The sequence below is a fragment of the Gopherus flavomarginatus genome, chromosome 1, assembly GCF_025201925.1.
Source record: "Gopherus flavomarginatus isolate rGopFla2 chromosome 1, rGopFla2.mat.asm, whole genome shotgun sequence".
Taxonomy (NCBI): domain Eukaryota; kingdom Metazoa; phylum Chordata; order Testudines; family Testudinidae; genus Gopherus; species Gopherus flavomarginatus.
Genome location: NC_066617.1, coordinates 84,553,531 through 84,567,606, shown reverse-complemented (window position 1 = coordinate 84,567,606; position 14,076 = coordinate 84,553,531). Strand labels below are relative to the sequence as shown.

The 14,076-nt window shown below is 42.3% G+C and overlaps 1 protein-coding gene across 1 annotated transcript in view; it reads left to right on the top strand.

Annotated features, from left to right (window-relative positions):
* Positions 1-11,226, top strand: part of POC1B (POC1 centriolar protein B) — a 166,756-nt gene extending 155,530 nt beyond the window's left edge. Inside the window, exons 11-12 of the mRNA XM_050935602.1 lie at positions 4,217-4,349; positions 10,881-11,226. Coding sequence (XP_050791559.1) covers positions 4,217-4,349; positions 10,881-10,900 — 153 coding nt within the window. The 3' untranslated portion in view covers positions 10,901-11,226. The remainder of the gene's footprint in view (positions 1-4,216; positions 4,350-10,880) is intronic.
* The last annotated feature ends 2,850 nt before the right edge of the window (positions 11,227-14,076 follow it).

Sequence of the window (14,076 nt, the reverse complement as noted above, 5' to 3'; positions counted from 1 at the left end):
TCAGGTTCAAAGAAATATGGAGCTGGCCACCAAGAAGTCAGAGAGAAAGGAAATCAGAGAGGAGGCCTGGCAGTTTGTAACAACCAGAGGCAAGAGGTCACAGTGGCATTCTGCACGGCTGGACACAGATGAAGATAGGCAGGCTGCGGCCACCAGAGAGAAGAGGACTGAGAAGAATTCCACACAGCTAGAAGTTTCAAATCAATACTAGAACTCGACATGGAAACTCTGGAAGATATATCTCAAGATCCAGCAGATCCAAGGGAACAGAGAGATGTATGGAACATACATGTGGATGGCAGCTCTGCCCAAATTTGTAAGAAAATCAACCTTGCCCACAAAGTTTTCCAACTATCCAAGGAATACAAGTGATCCTTATTGGAGATTTACTACTCAGAAGACTTGAAGAACTTTCTGCAAGGACAGGCAGACAACGGGACAGTGTGCTCCCTTTCTGGAGCCAAGGCATGAGATATCACTCTAAGATTCTGAAGCTGACTGGCAAGGATCTATTGGTAATGGTTTACTTTGGCCCCAATGACACTGAGTCATGGGGTATCTTGCAGATAATACATGACTTTAGGGAACTCAGAAGCATGTTGAAGAAGAAGAATGTCCAAGTGATCTTCTCAGAAATCCTCCCTGTCCCATGAGTGAAGGAAGGTAAAAGATCCAGAAGTGAACCATTGGCTAGGTAAGTGGTGAAGGGTGGGGGTTTGATTTTGTGAAACATTGGTCCTCCTTCTATGGGGAAATACGGCTATATATTTTGGATGGTCTCCACCTCAGTAGAAAGGGAACCAATCTCCTCAGGGACAGGCTTGCTAGAGTAGTCAGGATGGTATCAAACTACTATCAAACAAGTAGGGTAAAAATAGGGAAGATATGAGCACTCAGCACAACATTGAGCTGTTGAGAACAAATTTAATCAAGGAACCAAAGAAGAAATTATTGAATCGCCTAAACACCAATGCTAGGAGGTTGGGTAACAAACAGGAGGAACTAGAATTGCTCATTTATGAGCACAAATTTGATCTTGTTGATATTATTGAAACCTGGTGGGGTGATTTGCACAACTGGAATGTTAAAATTAATGGTTATAGCCTGTTTAGGAAGGATCAAGAGGGCAAAAGGGGAGGGGGAGTGGGATTCTGTGTCAAAGATAGAATTACCTGTTTCTGAGTCACTGATAACTTGGAAGAAAATGATCTTGAATACTTATGATCTTGAATGCTGGAAGTCTCACATTGCCAGTACTGAAACATCCTTGGAATTTCTAAACATTCTAGATGACAATTTCCCAACTCAAAAAGTTTTTCAGCCAATGTGAGGGAATTCTTTATTAGACCTTTACTTAACAGATAGAAACTGATCACAGAGCTAAAAATTAATGGTAGCTGAGGTACCAAGTGATCATGACTTGATCATATTTATAATGTGCAAGCAGAATTAGGTCCAGACCAGTAATAAATATACTTGGTGCTTTAATAGGGCCAGTTTCACAAAGCTGAAAATAATTATGAGCCCCATCAACGGGGTGGAAGAATTTAATTAGAAAGATATGAATAATAATTTGGAATTTTTTAAGCATACTTTACTAGAAACCCAAAAAGTCACAGCACCAAAATCAAGAAAGAAGGCTGTACTAGTTTTTAAAAAAGCTGACATGGCTTAGAGGGGAAGTATAAAAAAATTTATCTATCTAGATCTATAGATATAGATAATGGAAAAAGGGGGAACTTGTTAGTTATGAATATAAATCAGAAGTTAGTTATTGTAGAAAATAGATAAGGAAAGCAAAGAGATACAAGGAGAAATGTATGGCCAACATTATTAAGGACAATAAGAAGGAGTTTTTTAAATATGATAGGGGAAAAAAAACTCCTGAGAATGGTATTGGTCCATTACTAGATGGAAATGTTAGAATTATCAATAATAATGCAGAAAAGCCAGAAGTATTCAATAAATAACTTCTGTATTGGGGGGAAAAACAGATTATATAGACTCATCATGTGGTGATGATCACACTCTGTCCACTCCATTAATATCTCTGGAAGATGTTAAATAGAAGCTACTAAAGCTAGGCATTTTTAAAGCAGCAGTTGAGATAACTCGCATCTAAGAGTTTTAAAAGAGCAGACTGGAGCATTAATGTTGATTTTCAATAAGCTTGGAGCACTGGGGAAGTTCCAGAAGAATGGAAGACAGCTAATGTTTTCCAATTTTTAAAATGGGTAAATGAGACGACCCAGGTAATTATAGGCCTGTCAGCCTGACATCAATCCCAGGCAAGATAATGGAGCGGCTGATATGAGAATCAATTAATAAAGAATTAAAGGAGGGTAATGTAATTAATGCAAATCAATACACGTTTAAGGAAAATACATCCTGTCAAACTAACTTAATATCTTTTTTTTTTAATGTGATTACAAGTTTGGTTGATAAAGGTAATAGTGTTGATGTAATATACTTAGACTTCTGTAAGGCATTTGAGTTGGTATCACAGAACATTTTGATTAAAAAAACTAGACAAATTCAGACTGGAAATAAGGCATACATTTTAATGGTGAGAGTAAATAACAATTGGAGCAACTGTCGAAGGGTCATAGTGGATTCTCCATCACTGACCATTTTAAAATCAATATTGGATGTTTTTCTAAAAGATCTTCTCTTGGAATTATTTTGGGGAAGTTCTATGGCCTGTGTTATAGAGGGCATCAGACTAGATGATCACAATGGTCTTGTCAGGCCTGGGAATCTGTGGATCTATGAATCTATCCTGACACTGAATCCTGCCTTCATGTATGGCCCTGTAGCAGAGAGAGGAACATGGGCCAGAGGAAGGCAGGGTGGAGGGAGTCATGGAAGTGGTGCTGCTGGGTTCCAGATAGAGAAGTCCCAGGGCAGCAGGAGGCAGAGAAGTGCTTCTGCTAGGTCCAGACAGTAATAGGAAATGGACAGCAGTTCCCCAGTCTTGGGGGAGCGGGGAAGAGAGGTTAAATGGAGTCTCCAGCTGAGCAGCCAGGGAGAAGTAATCATTTTGTGTGCATTAAAGGTTGACTTTTCAGTCTTTTTATCACTCACATATTGGCTGAGGAATATAGAGGAGTCAAAAAGAAAAAAAAACAGACTAAAAAAAATTTTTTTTTAAAGAAATATGACTTTTGGGGCCAATCTCATGACTTTTGAGGGTTTGACTTGAAATTTTTGCTCTCTTGAGGTTGGCAATACTACGTTTGTCAACCCTATAGTGATTGATCAATACACAGAGGAGGGTGAGGAGTAACTGTGTTTTCCATTATCTGAAGCACATGCTGCTCAAAAACACCTTCCAATAAATTTGAATCTCCCTAAAAAGCAGCATGGTGCCTGGTGACACAAAAACAATCTGATGTAATCGGGAGTAGTAACTGAGGGCTTGTAAGAGTTTAACAGAGGGGCATCCCTATAATGATACCTTATACAGAGTGCATAAGGGATGTGTGTATTTGAACAGCTAAGCTGATAAATTTGAACTTTACATTTAAAGTGTTTTAATAGGTTGAGTAAAAACTTACTGATGTGATAAACTATAATCTCTTTTTCTCTCTTGCTCCCACTTGTTTATAGGAATAGAAAACCACAATATTGGTTAGAACTTTCTTTACTTTATAAATTGCTCTTTATTTTTCACACAAGTTGATTCTTCCGCTGTTCGCATTAACACCAGGCTATAAAAATCCCTGCCTGAATTAACTGCTGGGCACATATGAATCCTACTTATTTATTTATTTGGGTTTTTTTTAATTTTATTAAATCAATCTGAAGGGTGTATTTGGCCCTGAACAGAACAAAAGAAGACACGGACTCTGTGTCCCTAATGGAACTTGCAATCTCAGGGCCCAATTCTGAAGACATTACTGACCATAGGTCTTACTATCATGAATCATCGGCACTGATGTTAAGTGCGTTGTAATAGGAATCTTGGTAATTTCCAGGATTAACCCCTTTGTAGACAAACAAAGAAAATACTATTATTACCCACCCCAAAAATCTTGAGTCAGGCCTCAAAAATCATGTGATTGGCTTAAAAATCCTGAGGGTTTTTGTTTTTTTAATTATACATTTGGAGGTTATTTTCTTTCTCTTCTGGTTTAAGAATTTGGAGTGCATTTGCTTCACACTTTCAAGCTTTTCTCCACAATCATGAAGGCTAGAAATACACTTTCTTTTTTAGATGACAGCTAAGAAGCTGAGGAAATCCCATAACTTGAGGAGCTGGGTCATTAAGAAAAACACCAAAGATCACGAGACTTATGATAAAATCACGAGAGCTGGCAACACTGCACTGGACGATCAGTACATAGAAGGTACCAAATTAATTACAGAGCAATAACAACTCCATCCTAAAGCAATAGACTTTTGAGTTAAAAATGTTTTTTAAAGCTTCATTTTGATCTAATTTGAAATAGCTGTAGCAGTGTGTTGCATGTGTTCCTTATTGCACTGAAATAAACCAATGGACCCCACATGGTATTCCAACAGACTCAATTCTGTTACCATTACAAAAACACATCGAAATCCGTAGGAAGCTGCCACTCCAAGCTGCACGAAGACTGCATTTGTGCAGTCAGTTTGTACTGTAGTGTGTGAAGAAAATCTTTCCTTTCAGTTACCATATCAGGTTTTCAGATCAGAACTCTTCCCAGCCTTTCCACCTCCAGGCTGTTCACAGTGTCGAGTGTTCTTTTCCTGTTTATCCTACATGCCTCTTTATTACTGGGCGTTTTAAAAGCACATTCAGGCGCCCTGCTTGTTTTTTCTAAAGCTCTGCGGGGATCTGCTGGCGTCTTACAGCGGGTCATCCTGTTTTCAGACAAAGTTCCGGCCTTGTTAAAAACAATCATTTCTGGATGTCTCTCCGCACCACTCTTTTGTTTAATCATCCTTAATCCTTGAGATATGAAACTGAAACCCCAAATGTTTATTTATCACCCAAAACTTTGAGTTTCCATAAAAAAGAAAGTCCCATGGAACTTTGTGAAGAGAAGATCTATCCAAACCCCGTAACGCTATCAAACAGCTGCGTTCAGAGGCAGTTTGCACCCTCAGAAGGAAGGCTACAAGTTAAAAAAAATATTTTCTTTTTATTTTAAAGAAAACCTCCCACCCCCACCACAAATTCCCCTTGTCTGCTGCCGGTAGCATTATTTACCCAGATGAGATTTGCAGCCTTACTCCCTGGGGACTGGCATAGGGGAGAGTCCACTACAAGAAAATTCCAGGCAACTGTTCACTGGTACAGAAACAGATTTGAAGGCCATAAATGGGAACATGGGGCCAAAGGCTGGGCTGATCAAAGGTTTGGGCATAATCCTGCTCTCAGGGTACAGGTTACAGCTCTCTACTGAGTGGGGTGGAGGGCCCCTGTTCAAATCCTTCCTCCCCCTCATGCAGGGGAGGAGGGATATTGAACATGGGTCTCCCACATCCCAGGTGAGTAAGTGCTCAAACCACTTGACTAAAAGTTACAAAGTGGTCTCCACCTCCTACTTGGTGTGGAGGGAGGCAGATGCCTGGTTGACTTAGGCACTGCAGGAGAGGGGCTCCTGTTCATGGATTGCTGACAGAGCTAGGCGCCTCCCTACAGCTCAGATTTAGGTGCCTATCTCTATGAGAGGGGTGGGGCTTAATGCACACCTTTGTCATCAGTATCTCTCATTGGCTAGCTTAGGCAGCTCCCTACCTAGCATACCGGCTTTTGTGGATCACATTCCTAGGTGCCTAGCTCTCCCTACTCATTGTATTGGGAGCCTCGGTGTCCAACTCAGGCTTTGCGACTCGCAGTGCTGTTCCTGTGATTTTTCTAGGCCACTAAAAGTTGAGCATTACTATGCTGAGTGTCACAACCCTGAGACCCTTTTGTGAGACCAGCCCAGGGTCACATAGGGAGTCTGAAGTAAAGCAGCTAAATGAACCCTGGTGTCATAAGCCCCAGGCTATGACTCTCCTCACCTTTCAAAATATTGCCATGGTGGTGGTGGCGGGGGGAATCAACTGGCTTCCTTTCCTTAACAGCCCCAAAATGGGCACTACAGGAAAGCACGTCTTAAACAATCTTCACATTGCTTTCTTGTATTGATTCACTCATTAGGATAAAGCTAAATTTCAAGCATATCTTTAGAGGTCTGTGTACTGTTACATTTTAGAAGGTGTTTAAATATATATCAAGATATATATTTAAAGGTACTATTGTCTCCAATCCCATTATGAGAACGGGTTTTATTGTGTGATTCGTGATGCTGAGTACTCATGCAAAATGATCATAAAATTTTAGGCTTTGGTAAGTTTTACCCATGATAGTCCTTATGAATAGATGTTACACAATCTCCAACCCAGCCACTTTGATCTTCTACATTAAAGTCAATGTGGCCATCTGGATAAATAACATTAACCTCAGCTGTGCTTCCTGTGCAAGTGATAAAAAATTGATAATGTCCTAACTTTTTAGATGCACAAGTGCTTTAAATCAATGGAGTGAAGCTCACTGAAGCTGTTAATACTGAGCCAGAGCCCACATCTGAAGCAAAAAACTTTGATATGTTCATAGTCTTTTATTCAGATCTGGAGTTTAAATGAGGTGATTTTTGGTAGTTGCAAACAATGGGCCAAATCCTCAGCACAGCTCCACTGGCCCCATTGGAATTGCATTGATTTACAGCAGCTGGGGCTCTGCCCCATTATATTTTCAGCTTCTCTAAAACCTAAATGGATTGTTAACTTTCAGAAAGACACTCTGAACCCTCTGCTACAACATCAACATCGTATGATAGTTGCTGACTTCCTGCTTGTGGTTTTTTCCCCTCAAAAATAATGACACTCTTGAAAGCTCGAGATAAATATCCTGTTAAAAAAACAGATGATCAGGCTGAATATTATCATCCTCATCTAAGTCATTACTTGTGGGGGAGTGGAGATAACCTGTTTAACCATATGGATGCTTTTTTTACTTACAAATGGTATTTCTTGTAGAGCAAAACTTTAATTTTTTATGCGTGATCTTTGGGTGTTTTCAGTTAAAACCCTCCACCCCCTTCTTAATTCTCTGAGGGTGAAATTCATCCCCATGTAGAGGTCCTTGGACAAAGACATAGATGCGACTGACACGATGCAGAAGCGTTGTGCTGAGTTTCATTCTTAGAGAGAATCTCCTTTGACATAAGAAATTAAGGTCTTGAAATTGTATCTTTGATTAAACTGAGTCACTCTGGGGATGGGGAAGAGGGGCACTAGAGGCTCCTGCAAGCTGAATGCCTTTAAAAGCATCTTGCTTGTAGTGGCTATGGGGAGGCACCTATGCTACAGCTGTTCCACAAAGATAGCCAGTGCTTTCCCACAGGTGCAGCCATCCCAGCACTGCAAGGGCTGGGTGTAGGTCTAGCTCATGCCACATCAATTAACCCAACACTGCCACTCTTCAGTGTTGGAGACCAGCCTGCCCCCTTATAAGCATGTTTGTCTCCCTCGTGCAAAGTGCCCTCTCACACATAAGTAGAGGTAAAAACAAAACAACAACCTTGCAGTGCCAGAGTCTGTCTTTCCTATATGCAGATGACAAAGAACTAAGTAAAATGGTTCCTGTTTGGCAAAATACTTGTAAAGGCTTTTTTCTTCTCATGTCCGTAACCGAAATCAAATCCGGAACATCTGATGAGGAGGACAGACTGTGTGCTCAGGGCCCACAAATTCCACTTCCTCCTTGGTCTTTAGTCATTTCCCATGCTCCAGCCTAACCACAGTCCGAGGTCAGTGACATCACATTGAATGGACATGCCCAATGAGCACTCTCGTATCTCCTATTCACCCCACCCAGTCCTCCATTTCTTGGCCTCTCACCAAAGGTCAGAAGTTCATTTTCCTTTTCTTCTTTTTAAAGGCAGTGTACTGCCATCCACTTGTTGGGTGACCATGGTACCTGCTCAGTTTTAATCACCAGAACTGAACTGGAGTGAATATAGAGAGCTTCTGAGTAACCGAGCGGCTGGATTCATTTCTTTCTGACTTTATCTGATTTTCTTCTATTGGTAATAGAGAACATATTTTTGTAGTGACTCTGTTGGGAGGCAATGTGGAGTAGGAAACAGGCAATTAACACTCCTGGCTCCTATTCCTGACATTGACATTGACTTGCTATGTATGGTACTTACCTGCTCAGTGCCTCAGTTTACCCATTTGAAAAACTGGTATAATACATGGATGTGGTAAAGCTTCATGCTTGAAAATGGAATTCCTATAACTAGGTGCTATGTGGGTATAAAAGCTACCAATTTTATTATTGTTTTGCTATTATTATTATGGTTGTTATTTATTAAGTAACACATTTACAAACAATGCTTATCAGTCCAGACCCAAGTCAATTTACATAGACACACAAATACAAATTGCCCCATTCTGAATCTCACTTCAGTTGCTGCCCCTGAGAAAGCTGATCATGTTATCCAGATCAGCCCAAAAGCATCAAATTGATTGCATCAAACTATGCTTCCTCAAAACAGACCAACATCTAACTAACAGATCTTACTAGTGAAGTGGGATCAGATTTCTATTTCCTCTCTTAGACTTAATGATAAAATAATGTCATGTTCATAAATTTAGTCTTGTAAGTCTTGGGGGGAAAGGGCAGGTAACAAAAACCTTCTGTAAGAGAGATTTCTTGTTGTACAGCTTCTGCAGCTGTCTTAGCTGCTTGTGTTTAGAAGCTCATGCAAAGACTGAGTAGGCTAAACAAGTAACCTTGCCAGCACATGCCCCATACTTCTTACACACCTAACGCAGTGGAGGCATTGCATGTGTTATTAATGAGTCTCTAAGGAGTCAAACTGGTTATTTTTAAATAATTAGCCTATCTCTGAAGCTAAAAGAGACTGAGGCCTTGGCTACACTGGCGCTTTACAGCGCTGCAACTTTCTCGCTCAGAGGTGTGAAAAAAACACCCCCCTGAGCGCTGCAAGATACAATGCTGTAAAGCGCCAGTGTAAACAGTGCTGCAGCGCTGGGAGCTAATCCCCAAGAGGAGGTGGAGTACGTGCAGCACTGGGAGAGCTCTCTCCCAGCGCTGGCGCCGCAACCACACTCACACTTCAAAGCGCTGCCACTGCAGCGCTTTGAATTTCGAGTGTAGCCAAGCCCTGATTTTATAAGTAAGCATATAGAGTTCCTGCGTATGTCAGATCTTGTGCTTATTTCTCTCTAATAATACAGGTGACAGTTTATAGCACTGATTTAGATATTCTGAAGTGCACACGCCTATGAAGTACTTATTAGGAAGACATTTATTTACTTTACACAAATGCTAGGGAGGAACAGGGGAATATGTGGCACTGAAAGTTTCTTTGTTTTTGCTCATTGGATTTAAGTAATTCGTCCTGCATACATCAGAACAAAGAATCCCTTCATCTTACTAGTCTGTGGGAGATATGATACCATAGATTTGCACTGCAGATCTCCAGCAGTTGGTAGCATTTAGGGACTGAATTGAAAAAATTACACTGACTGGAGATCCAAACCTTAGAGTGCCAGATTCTGAGGTGAAGTATAAATTAGACCCCACTCCTGCACTAACTTGCACCCATACTGTTGATGCCTAAAGGAGTCTTAATTGATGTTACATACTCACCAGTGAACCACAAGATGGTGTCAGAAGATCTGTGTTAAAATAGCTCCTACTAATTAATTAGACACATACTTGGCTAACAACTAGGCTTGTACTCAGAGGACACAGGGTTAATAATTGAATTCCTAACTGTGCACTGCCACTGCTAGAGGCCTAGAACTCTGTGTGGTCTCTGTAAGCAGTCACAGTTAATTTGGTGGGTGGATGAGCACCCTCAACTGCACCACGGCAGCTGATAAATTCAGTCTTCCCTCCTTTCACTACTGGATCTCGCAGATCATGTTGTAGATGCCACTCTTTGTGAATGACAGCTGGGAGCTCATCCCTTAGGCATAAAAGGATCCCAGGGGCCTTATCTGGCCATCCAGAAGCCATAGGCACATTTAAAATGACTGTAACTTATTTTGCTGGACGTATCACTCACACACACCTGGATACGCATTATCATACAGAGAACTGTGACCTGCCCATCAACTGTATCTCAACTATGAAGAAACCAAGAAAGTACATGGAGTCCAAAGCGGAGATGAAGACTCTGCTGATTCTCTAGAATGAGGAGTGCATTAGGTTGATTTGAATTGTGCCAAACAGTCAAAAAATGCACCAGTGAATCTCTGAAGGCCTTGCTTACGGCAGGATCCAGCACTGCTATGCAGTGTCAGGACACAGTATAGTCGATGAAGGTTTCCTACTGTGGCAGATTGCTGGCACTATTATGATGGGTCTCACGCTCCCTCTTCTTTGGGGGGGGGCCGGGTTCACGGCACCATCTCTTGCCCCTAAATTGGAATATTATTGCCCCACTAGTGTCCTAAAGGGAAGGAGTGGAGAGGGAGGGACCTGGGCCCACCCTCTACTCCAGGTCCCAGCCCAGGGGCCCTGAGGATAGTGGTGAACCACTTGAACTGACAGTTCCTTCCCCTAGGCTACTTCCCTCTCTTGCCTTTCAGCTTGAGGGGGGGGGCTTCCTGCCCTCCCTCTGCACAAGCCAGGTGCCCCTTACCTAGGGTCTAGGACTTCTTAGCCCACCACAGCACTTCTCCAGACTGTCCTCTGCTTTCCTTCAAACTATTCTCTGCTCCAACACCAATCCTTTCTGTTCCAACTCCCTGATTGAAGCAGAGGGGCTTTATAATGGACTGACTGCATGTGCTCTAATTGGCTTCAAGTGCTCTAATTGGCGTCAGGTTCTCTAGTTAATCTATAGCAAACTTTCTTCCGCTTGCAGGGAATAAGGCTCCCTTCTAACTGTCTCCTGCTGCCCTGTGGCCATGCTGTATCACACTACAATCAGGTGAAAGAGTAGAATAAGGTTTCTGCCAATTAGTGGATCACTTGTCCCTTTGTCAAGGATCTAGATCAGGTGCTCACAACTAGACCCATCATGGAACCTATGAATCACATGGCCATTGGGGGACCTGGACCTGGACCTTAGGTGCCAGCGGAGGTGGAGCGGGAAGATGACGTTCAGGCACTGAGTTGTGGCTTTATTAATGTGCATTGTTTGGCAGTGAAGCATGTAGCTTGTGTCATGCTAAAGGCGAATGATAGTGCAGAGGGCGAGTAGTTTGAATGCAGCCATGGCTTCTGGTGTGTATGTTCCTGTTTGGTTTTTTGATGGCAGAACTGACCACCCATTACTTCCAGTCTGCAATATGCCTCCTAATAAAATGGTTTTCCTCTTTTGCATCTAGTGTTCAGTCATTTCAAATCAACAGTCAGTAATGTTGGATCTATGCCCTAGAGAGAGGTGCTGGGAGGATTTCCAATGTGAGATCTGCTTTCACTTAGGACAATTTCAGATCTCTTTCTTGAGGAATGGGGATTAACCTAGGTAGAAGCAGAATGCAGGAGGCCAGTAGTAGTTACATATTTATAGAGAATTTATTGATACCTGAATACGCAAAGATTTGAAAGATGTGGTATTTGCCCAGGAAGAATATTTATGCACTAGCTTGTGTTTTTGCATTTTAATAATAAAAGCCCTTACTTGTGGACTGTGCCCTGACATAATGGGAAGGCTTTCATATGATCCTGAGAGCTATGTTGGTGGCTACTCTAACTTCCAGTAGAGCCACCCAACTTGGACAGAGACAAAAAGTAGGGACTGGACAAAACACAGTTCACTGATCCTCCAGTTTAGAGGCTGAGTGACCTTCCAACAACCTCGCCTTGTTAAAAAATAAAATAAAAGTTAAGTTATAGAAACACAATTAAATAGCTATTCCAGCCACCGGCATGCTGAAGGGGGATGGTGGAGCCTTGTTCATGTCCTAAGCAATGGCTGACAATGCGGGAAGGATTTCCCCCCCTTTTATCAACTCTCTTCCTGTTTCAGTGGGACAGTGGTGAGATGTGTGGCTCTGACAAACTCGCAGATGCTTGCATGATGGTAGCACAGCAAACGGGACAAGATGAAATTATCGACCAGCACAAAGAGACTGGAAAACAGCTGGACCATGGCATCAGGGATTTTCCTGCCATGGAGGACTCCCCAGTAGTGTGAACTGGCAAAGGGCATAGCGGTTCCTGCACCACATCCCTAGCAAAAGCGAGCATGTAGGTGGCATGGGCAGAGCACTGCTCTACTCTGGTAATCCCTAGCTGGCCAATGGCTCATTAAGGGCCATAACCAACCAGCATACAATAGAGCAACCCCTAGGCACAGAACCCACTAGGTAACACTGTCTCCCTTAGACTAGCCCTTTGTCTTTGACTCCTTGAATTAAAATTGGCCTATTTTACCCCTCAGCTAATCCAGCTCTGGAATGTAGAAAATTTCAGGAGTTTGGAATAACAATGTTCATCATCTTTTTCTGTTTTAAGGCAGTTCCCACAGATATACTCCTGACTGCAACTCTGATTATCTCTATTTTGCTCAAGAGTAAAACTGCTCCAATATCTTGCACTAACAAATTACACTTTTTAAAATACCCCAAAATTGATTTAATTTAATGCTCATCAATTATGTGCATTAAGTACATGAGAACAACAATTAGAACATTTTTGGCTGTGAAAAGAACTCGGGGAAGCTGCCTCAAACGTCAAAAGTTCTTCGCTACCCTGACACTTATGTAATTGTTCTGTGAACACCCACGCACCGGAATAGACCTACCATGCCTGAGTCACTGAGTATTTCTATATGAATCTAAAATCTGTTCAGCCAGGATACATCATCCATAACGTAAGGAACACAGTGTAAGTATAATTTTAAAGTGATATCCATGATTCAATAATGTTACAGCTTACTTAGGCAGAAGGCAGTAATAAACTATTGCATTTTTATGGCCCCACCATGCTTTAGGGTTCTGCCTCTGTGAGTGGGAGACAAAGAAAGACTGGCTGAGAAAGGTGCAGTTGCAGGGAACAGCCAGCTCTGTAGCATACTACCCCTAAGTACCTTCACACAGGCCCCTTTGGTTGCATTGTGTCCTAGCTCCATGGGATGGCAGAGCTGCTTGGCCGTACTGCACTGGATTTCCTCACTCAAATGTGATGCAGAATTGACACAGTTTATAGTAACCTGCAGAGTTTTTCTCTTTGCACTATAGAATGTCTTCTTCCCTTCCCCACCCTCCAAGCATAGGTGCCGACTCTGTGGGTGCTCTGGGGCAAAATTGGTGGATGCTCTTCACCCACTGGCAGCTAAGCTCCCCACCTTGCCTCCTCCTCCCCTGAGCACGCTGCGTTCCCCTTCTCCTCCTAGCACTTGCTGCTGCAAAACAGCTGTTTTGCGCCATAACAAGCTCTGGGAGGGAGGCGGGAGGAGCGGGAATGTGGCACGCTTGGGGAAGAGATGGGGCCGGGGCAGGGATTTGGGAAAGGGATTGGAATAGGGGCAGGGAGGGGATGGAATTGGGGTGGGGACTTTGGGGAATGGGTTGGAATGGGGGCGGGGTAGGAGTGGAGTTGGGCTAGGGCGGGGCCGGGGGCACAGTGGGGTCTAGCACCCACTGATGCCAGCAGAAGTCAGCACCTATGCCTCCATTAGGCTAGGGCTACCACATTACTTAGGGAAAAGAATACCTGGTGTCATTTATTTTTATGATATGCCTATGGCACCAATCCACTGAATAAATACCAAGAGTTGAGACAATGAATGGCATTGTTATCATGATAACAGCGCATTGAAAAATCCCTAACGGTGACTGGAGGGTTGTGCAGGGCAGTTCTCACACTCCTTCTCATAAAAACTAACATTGGTAAACACCTGTTTAAACCAATAAACATTAATTCTCTTCTCAACATTTCAGGAAATTACCCTTCCAGTTCCACCAACAGCAAATCTCTGGATCAAAGTTATAGCAGGAATTATGTATGTATAACATTATGCATACATACATTTTTAATAAGGGTCTTATCCCAGAAAGATACAATTTCTGTATAACTTCCTAGAAGTTGGCAGAACTCAGCGTTGTCCAATG